The sequence below is a fragment of the Eleutherodactylus coqui genome, chromosome 2 (genome assembly GCF_035609145.1).
Source record: "Eleutherodactylus coqui strain aEleCoq1 chromosome 2, aEleCoq1.hap1, whole genome shotgun sequence".
NCBI classification, from domain to species: domain Eukaryota; kingdom Metazoa; phylum Chordata; class Amphibia; order Anura; family Eleutherodactylidae; genus Eleutherodactylus; species Eleutherodactylus coqui.
Window position 1 is genome coordinate 159,381,680 of NC_089838.1, and position 9,249 is coordinate 159,390,928.

A 9,249-nucleotide genomic window follows, 5' to 3' on the forward strand; every position below is an offset into this window, starting at 1 on the left:
GTCCCCTCATAGTGGCCCCAGTAGTAACCGCGTCCCCCCCCCCCATAGTGGCCCCAGTAGTAACCGTGCCCCCCTATAGTGGCCCCAGTAGTAACCGTGCCCCCCCATAGTGGCCCCAGTAGTAAATGTGCCCCCCCCCCATAGTGGCCCCAGTAGTAATAGTGCCCTTATCTTGCCCCCAATAGTAATAGCAACCATCCCCACCCACCCATTGGCCTCTGGCTAGTCAGCATCCCCACAAATATTTGACTCACCCAGCCTGCAGCTCCGGTCCATCGGCAGCCACTGCTGAGTCTATGACCGCTGGCCTTTCACCTCGACGTCTGTGCTGCGCACAAGCCAACTCAGGCAGGCACATGGTGGGAGAGGTCAATGGCCACAGGCTCTGCATTTCCGCAGCCGGACCGGGTAGATAGATACTGAAGTGACTGTCAATTCTACAACACAGAATATAAATACATTCAGTCTGTAGTATGGACTGATCATCAGCTCTGTTGATCAGAATTACTGTATAGTCTAGACAGGTTGCCAACTCTGTGGGTCAGAATTACATATAGTGTAAACTGAACATTCTGACTCAATTTATTATGTGATGTTTCCGTGGCCCTCCTGACTACAAACATTTTTCTAGTTCCCACAGTAGGTCTATTACTATGTGCCTTCTCAGTAACTGAGCTTCTCTAGTTTTGTCTCATTCTGTTTCTATGCTTTTCATAAAAATAAAATAGTTTCTTATTTTTAAGTGTTGGTTATTTTAAGTGCTGGCAAGACTAACAAATCTCGTACGACTATGAACCCCATTCTTATGAATGGGTTCACATACATAAGCATTTTTTACCTGTATCGCAGTGCAGGGGGAAAAAAAAAATCGCTGCATGTCCTATCTTTGGGTGTTCCCAAAGATAGTGCATGCGCATTTTTTTTCGATGAGGCCGTCAGACAAGTGCGATGTGTGGTTTCCCATTGAAAATAAACTAGGATCACTACTTCCCTTAAGTGAGATGAGGTGTTTAACACATCTGCAGGGACATTGCATGTTGGAGACCACAATAGCAGACCGAGTTTCACAGCCCTATATTGCACTTGCCTGTGTGAAATTAGCCTAAGGGCCCATTTATAAGGGTGATCCCGTGACGTGACTTCTTGATGCAGAAATGCACAGAAACAAATTTTTTTATGTTGAAATTCCGCATGCAAATTTTGTCTTCTGACAAAGCAAATTCTGCATTAAAAAAACCACCTGAAAATCTGCGTCAAAAAGACATGGAATGTAGAGGCAGAATTCACGTAGAATTTTTCCACAGTGAATTCCACCATGTGAACATTCCCTATGCTCCCTTTACATGGGATGACTGTCAGGCACATTAGAGTCAGATACGTGTCTTAGCAATAGCCGTTCTGTTAATGGAGGCAGAGTGGGCCAGGAATTGTTCAAGCCCATCCGCCTCCATTCACAGTAAACAGACAGTGGCTCAAAATTTGAGTAAATGCCGTTTACATGGCCTGACAGTCGCTTAGTGAGCTAACAACCAAGAGACTCCAACAAATAAGCGATTCATCGTTCAGTGCCGTCAACAGCTGCTTGTACACGTGGACAACTATTACCCAAATTTGCTGTTTCCAGCGATAATTTGGGTGATATTTGCTCTGTGTGTAGGTACCTTTTTGATTTCAATTTCTATATACAGTGATAACAAGCAACAGAATGTAACTGGGACAGCATTTTTAACTAAGTCCCGCTGAAAAAAATAATTGTTAGCCCAAAATACATGCATTTAATTAAGTTAAAAATAAATAGCCCCCCAAACGTGTCCATAGCCTTTAAGGGTGACTTCACACATGCCATTCTGACAGTTTTTAAAGGCATTGTCAGGAGTTGATTGTAAATGGGGAAAATGTATACAAGAAAAATTCTACTTTTTTAACTTTTTTAAAATCTGCAGCAAAACAGCATGTGCAAAGCTAAATAACTCAACCGTATTTTGGGATTTGTAAATTGTTCTAGCAATAGTATGTTGTAGTAATGATTCTAAACGTTTGCAAAGAAGGCAGCATTGAATTACTGTGATTCCACAAAAATAGCATGTACTCAAATGTAATGTCACCTCACACCTACAACCATCCTTATCTTAATTATGCAGCAGGAATAGATATTAATATATATATATATACAGTATATATATATATGCTGTTTCCCCCAAAATTAGACAGTGTCTTATATTAATTTTTGCTCAAAAAGATTTCACTTTTTTACATGTATAGATGCTTTGGTACTATTTATATTGTCTTTTTTAATTACTTGTTAGCAAGCTTAATTTTGGAGTGGGGCTTATATTTCAAGCATCCTAAAAAATCCTGGAAAATTGTGGTAGGTCTTATTTTCAGAGTAGGTCTTATATTCAGGGAAACTGGGTATATATATATAATTTTAATTCATCACCCTAGTCGTAGTTTTTCAAAAATGAACAAAAGAAGCTAGTTTATAATAGATATGGATTTAGGCAAATAAATAAATACTATGATCACTGCCAAGAGATCAGGGTTTTGCTGAAAGAAGGCTTAATTAATTTATAAATAATGTGTATGAGTACAAAGCATGTTTATTTTCCCTATGTGTGATTTATTGCAATTAATAATGAGAGAGCTGTATGTGTGCGTGTATATATATGGTGGTATATACAGTAAATACCTACATTTCTGTGTGCATGTATGAACACCCAGCACACCTGAAATGTACTGCAGAGTCCCTGGAGTACATGCACGGTGGATGCTGCTGACCACACCGGCCCCTGGTGATTTGGGCAGTGCCAATTAGAAGCAGTATAGGTTGTTCGGGTAGAGGAACACAAGTCACACGTCGCGCTGTGCAGTAGGAACAGGTGGGGGACATAAAAAGGACAATGGCTAGAGATTGAGAAGCCCTATTAATAACTGGTGTAGTATCAGGGAAAGAGCTGCTCATCATTAATTGGCAATTAGCAGTGATCCTTTTCTCATCCTCCTCTCATGTGTGATCTTGTTCTGCCCCTTTGTCCCTGTCTTGGAGCTGTTGAGCCGTCTGTTCCCCTCTCGTCTTGGATAACAGGCGCAGCTTCACTACGACAACCTTCTTGTACCGCATCCACAACTACAACCGACATCATTACCTATTCTACACCCTCATAGCCGGCTAGCCCATCGCATGTCATCAATTGTACAGTCGGAGGTGTCTTCTCTACAATTCATGCAATATTGTAGCAGAGTTGAGTTTGCTACATAACCTATTGTGATGTCAGAGTGGATTCAGAGATTCCTTAGTATCACAGAGTAGTAATAAGGAGAGTTAAAAAGCAATCCCAAATATTCGACCATGTATATCAAATGCCATGAGATCTTGTGTTTCCAGGTCTCCGTGTTCTGTATTGTCTACACTCAATTACTGCTTATAAGAAATGGCATTGACCTGCACATAGCAGATGTGTGAAGCGCTCTTGTATACCCCACACTCTAGATCAGAGCTTCTCCATCATTGTCTCCACTTATTACCTTCTCAGAGTCCAACATTTGTATAACATGATGCAAATAGTCACAATCCTATATGATTATAATCAACACTGCTCTACACATAGCAGAAGCCACATTACAGATCATCTGCCCATGATTATGTTAGAATAGCAGAGAAACGTTCAAGAACCCCGAAACCTTTACAGGAATCCTATCAATCTATACCTGCTGCCAAAATATATATTTGTGTGTGTAATAAAATGCGTGGAAGTTGGTAAAAATAAGAGAACTTCTTATAATAACAATAATAACAGGCAATGATGTTATTGAACCCATACTTAATTACTATTCTGTAAATTACACCCCTAATTGAATTACACTTACATGAATAGTAATGAAACTTCCCCAGAGCTGACTAGACTAATTATATATGAAGGACTGTATATGAAGTCAGGTAGATTGATACAGCACTGTACAAACGTTTAAGGCAGGAGTAGAAAAAAATGCTGCAAAGAAAGATTTTTATTTTTCAAAAATAGAAGGTGTCTCTAATTTTTTCTGCAGCAGGACATCCACCCTAAACATATAGCTAATATCATTAACAATTATCTTCAGTGCAGAGAAGAACAGGGGGTCCCGGAAGTTATGATGTGGCCCCACAGAACCCTGATCTTAACATCATCGAGTCTGTCTGGGATTACATGAACAGACAGAAGGATTTCATCCTCAATAGTTAGTTCTCCAAGATGTTTGCCGAGTTCCTTCAAAAACTATGTGCAAGTGTACCTTGAAGAATTGATGCTGTTTTGACGCAAAAGTATGGTCACACCAAATATTAACGTGCTTTAGATATCTTTTGTTCATTGATTTTGCATTTTGTTAATTGACACTTCTATTTTTGAAAGCATTCTTAAGTTGCAGCATTTTTGCACAACTGCTTTAAAGCTGTGCACAGTTCCATAGATAGATAGATCCAGGCTGAGTTTGCCATTAGTTTCCTCCTTGCACTCCAATAGGTCAATCAGATGCTGCAGTGGATTTATATTATATCACCTAGTATGTTTACCTGCAATTTTTTCCATCATTTATCTAATATACAGAGCTTTGTAGTTGATAAAACAAGCTGAGCTAGTGTGCAAAAAGCATCGCGCTCCAGTATCTTCTGCACCGCTAAATCTGCAAGATAGGTGTCTAATACAGCAGTTGTTAGCCTCTACTTATTACAGCCTGGATTATTATTATATATATATACACACACACTTTCCTCCTGATGCAATCAGATTGATAGCGATCAATGTATCAGGTGTCTCCAGCGACATACCACTATATGACTATCGGCAGAGCGCTTCCAGGGTCCTGACTCCCAGATTCTGCTCCCTGTGGCCAATGCAAGCAGCATCCAGCAGCTCCTTGACAAGGCAACTCTGGCAGCACACATGATAATAGCGTAACAGCAGCCTCTGATAATGCTGTACTAATTGCCCTCCTTAATTAATGTCACTCGTTTCACTGTTTTGGCAAGTAGCCCTCGTCTTGCGGCGTGTGGAGCAGCGCTGAGTGCAGCAGATTGCTGATTATCACCTCCATAATCGCCTGGACCTGCTGCATTCACTGCACTCAGCCTACATGTGTTGTAAGGGATTCATACAGACACTGCGGTAATGCTCCTGCATTCAGAACCACAAGGAAACCATTTATTTCACGTGCAAGAATAAAACTCATCATGGTGATACATCAGTGAAGATCTGCGCCCTGCACGACATTTGGGACAAACACAACGGAATAGACTCTTCTGTGTATATGTACAATAAATAGAATAATACATATCCAAATAATAAATAGGTCAGATATACACAAGTCATCTCATCACCTCTTATGCGGTGGGGGCAGCCACATATACAGAACACACCAACCTAAGAGTCCAAGAACAAATTATGGTAATACTCAAATCATAGTAATAACAGGTGCATGCACCAAAGTCACAACGACCCCGATATCGTAAACGACTCCTCGTCGGTCCTGTCGTCATCCACAGCGTTCAGCCAGGGCAAGCTCTCCTGCCCACACTGTGAGAGGGGGTACCAAGCAGCTGGTAAGCGCCAAGCTGGGCTCCGCACCGGTAACTGTCAATAGATGCCCTTCTGCAGGTCTGGGCTCTGGTTTCTGGGGGGCTGATCCCTGGATGGTGGCAGCAGCTCCTCCTGCCCCGCTGCGGCCCCCCCAGTGCTGCTGTCATGCAGTTTGCGCACGTGTTTCTTCAAGTCGAAGTTCCTGCAGAAGCCCTTGCCGCAGGTGGGGCAGGTGAAGGGCTTCTTGTCGTTGTGGGTGTGCATGTGGAAGGTCAGGTTGTAGACCTGATGGAAAGCCTTGTTACAGATATTGCACTTGAACTGTTTCTCCCCGCTGTGAGTGAGCTTGTGATTCTTGTAATTCCCTGCAACCATTTAATAAGAGCACCATTCAGTTCAAGTGATCATTCCCCAATTTACAACCTGCTCATTTTCTCCTCTCCAGACTAATTCCTGATTACTGCTCATAATAGAGCCATCAGCATCCGAGGAGCTCCTACTTGTCTACCCCGATTACATGGCAGAAATAACTATCACCCGGAGATGTACCTTTCTGATGAAAGCCCTTCCCGCAGAATTCGCACACGAAGGGCTTGTAGCCCGCGTGGATTCGGGTGTGCGTGTTCAGCGTGGAGCTCCTGTTGAACGCCTTTCCACACTGGTTACATTTATGCGGCTTCTCCTGCGCGACAGTCAACACAGAATTGGCATTAATCACACAAGAAAATAATAGTTTACGTAAAAACGTTTACAAGGTAACAAAAATGTTGTAAAAAACCGGCACATATGAACCTGGTCTTATATCCATATGGGTGACATCTTAACAATGGAACTAGCCGCTTTTCAGCAGAATACCTTACCTCTATTTCTATTTCCCCCAAAAGTTTCCTTATTATATCATTTTAGGATAAGAATTATATATGTCCGGCAAATTATATATATATATAATCATAACGAATTGTTATTCAATATTAGAATCATCCTATCATACTATATATTCACCACATGCGCTATAACAATACCGATTTACTTGGTTTCCTTAACTATACACAGACTGGTAATTTCATATTAAATATCATTTTACAGTAACGATTCATTTCCTATCATTCAGTTTTCCACTTAGGGAATCGTAATATAATATGGTTAATCATTAGTATTTACTATAAGATCAATTACTTGTCATTCTTATGTATTCACTAGCATTACAATGGTTATTTAGTATCATAATAGCGCTTAGATATTATCTAGTACTGTCTGAATGATGATCTGTCATTCTCTATGTGATCCACCAGTGATGGCCACCTCTGGGACCTTTCACACGGGACGGATACACGGACATTTCTGCGGCACAATGTTATCCCTATGGAGCTTGAATTCCGCACCTATGGCAATCAGTGCGTCTTTACTTCAAAACCGCAAGATTACATTTTTGCAGTGAAAAAGGTTTTTGTGCGGCAGTAAGGACGTCTTGTGGAATTGTTGCAGATTTCTAACGTATAGGAGATGTAATTCTGCAGAATAAAATCCGCAGAATAAACCCCAAGAAATTCCACAGAACACATATCGTAATTAAAACAACAACAACAATTAGCACTATTTGACAAAGTCTACAACTGAGCTGTGTCCTGCCTACAATTCTGTGCCGTGTGAAAGGTCCTTCAGGAAAACGATCATTGTTCCATCGGAGTAGATGGAGGATGTTGTGTTGATAATAATAATATCAGTGAATGTAGTAATGAGCTAAGTCTGATCATCTTGAGAGCAAGCCTGATCCCCCGCATGTGCTACCCACCCAATGACTAAAAACGCACAGCATGTTTTTTTTTACACTGAAGCTTATAATGCACAGTACTGCGTAAAAGTTTTATGCCGGTGTGGAAAAAATGTAGCAAAGAAAGAATTTTTTAATCAAAAATAGAAGGTTTGACTCCAAATTGATTCTGCACCAGGATAACAACCCCAGAAATACAGCTAATGTCATTAACAACTATCTTCAACCTAAAGAAGAACAGGGGGTTCTGGAAGTAATGTTATGGCCCCCACAGAACTCAAGCTCAATATCATCGAGTCTGTTTCGGATTACATGAAGACACAGAGGGATTTGAGCAAGTCTGCATCCACAGATGTTTGGAACAATCTCCCTGCCGAGTTCCTACAAAAACTGTGTGTAAGTGTACCTGGAAGAATTGCTGCTGTTTTGAAGGCAAAGGGTGGTCATACCAAAAATAATATGATTTAGATTTCTCTTTTGTTCATTCATTTTACATTTTGTTAATTGACAAAAATAAACTAATAACATTTCTACTTTTGAAAACATTCTTACTTTGTAAGATTTTTTTTCCCACACATGCCTAGAATTTTTACACACTACTGTAACTATTTCTCTTTCATGGAATGATAAATTGGAATGATAAATTGTACCTGTGTGTGGATGATCTTATGTCGGCACAGGGTACTAGCTTGGCGAAATCCTTTGCCACAAATCTTGCAGACGAATGGTCTGGCCCCTGTGTGCACTGGCATGTGTCGAGTTAAGTTGTAATGTGCGTTAAAGACCTTAAGAAGAGAATATAAATTGACATTCATCAATATGCAGGAAACAATACAATGCTGTGATCCAAAGAATGGGCATTGGTTACTTGCCTTGCCGCAGACCTCGCAGGTGAACACCTTGGGCTTGTTACTGGGAGAGGCGCTGCCAAATTTGCCCGATGACTTATAGGCGATCTTGTCGGACAACGACTGGGCGCTCTCCTTCATGTAGTGCTGGAACTGCGCAGGGGACAGGTCCTTAAAGGTGACCCCTGAAGGATACTTCTCCGCGGCTGGCACAACTAGTTTGTTCCTTTCTGCCAAGTAAGATTTCTGAGGTTGATGCAGAGGGGAGCCCAGGAAATAGGAGGCCACTGGGTGGATGTTTATACTGGCAGCAGGGTGGCAGGGGGCATCGCCTCTGTTAAGGTAGCACAGAGCTGCGCCCATAGCATGGAAGGAAGAGTGATTGACCACTCGAGGTCGGACAAGTTTGTACTGCTGAAGAGGGGGAAAGTCTCCTTTTAAAGCCACCGCGCAGTTTAACAAGTCATTGCAGCTGAAGGATGGCACAGATTCCTGGTGGTTCTTCCTCAGCTCGGCACCAGTGATCCCTAGTTTAGGGCAATGTTCATAAGTGACTGGTACGAATGGGATCATGCAGGGGATGGATGAAGAGTTGAGGTGAAGTGCTTGTTTCTGCTCCCCCTTGTGCACAGAAGCCTGCAGTATACTTGGCACCGGGAGACATTTGGGTTCTGGAGTCCTTGACATTATCCTCTCAATAGAGAAAGCTAGAGGCTTGGAGCTGCTGATCATGTTGACTCTGCTGGGCAGATGTTCTCTGGCTGGAAAAGCTTTAGTTCCTCTGTGCTGGAGACTATTGTCCATGTCTTACCTGCTCCAAGAGTCGTCTTCTTCCCTCCTTGTCATTGATTTGCAGGAAGTGGGACAGTCATCATCATCATCTTGGTGATGTAGAAGCCCACCACGAGCAGCCTAGTGGACAAGTGCCAATCCATGACACATGGCATGGAGCAGAAGTGACACCGGAGCAATCACTACTTATTGCTAGCAGGCCGCTCAATGGGATGTGTTGTGTCAATAGCGCAGTAAAGAGCTCGCCAATCGTTAACTTCCAAGAGGAGAAGGTAAACTAGATAAT

The 9,249-nt window shown here is 41.9% G+C and overlaps 1 protein-coding gene across 1 annotated transcript; it reads right to left on the reverse strand.

Moving 5' to 3' along the window:
* Positions 1 to 5,609: 5,609 nt before the first annotated feature.
* On the reverse strand, positions 5,610 to 8,975 carry FEZF1 (FEZ family zinc finger 1). The gene is made up of 4 exons (XM_066589887.1): positions 8,196 to 8,975; positions 7,974 to 8,108; positions 6,102 to 6,234; positions 5,610 to 5,917 (listed from the first exon to the last, which is right to left on the reverse strand). Exons 1-4 carry the CDS (start codon positions 8,973 to 8,975, stop codon positions 5,610 to 5,612), a joined length of 1,356 nt encoding a protein of 451 aa, XP_066445984.1.
* Positions 8,976 to 9,249: the final 274 nt, after the last annotated feature.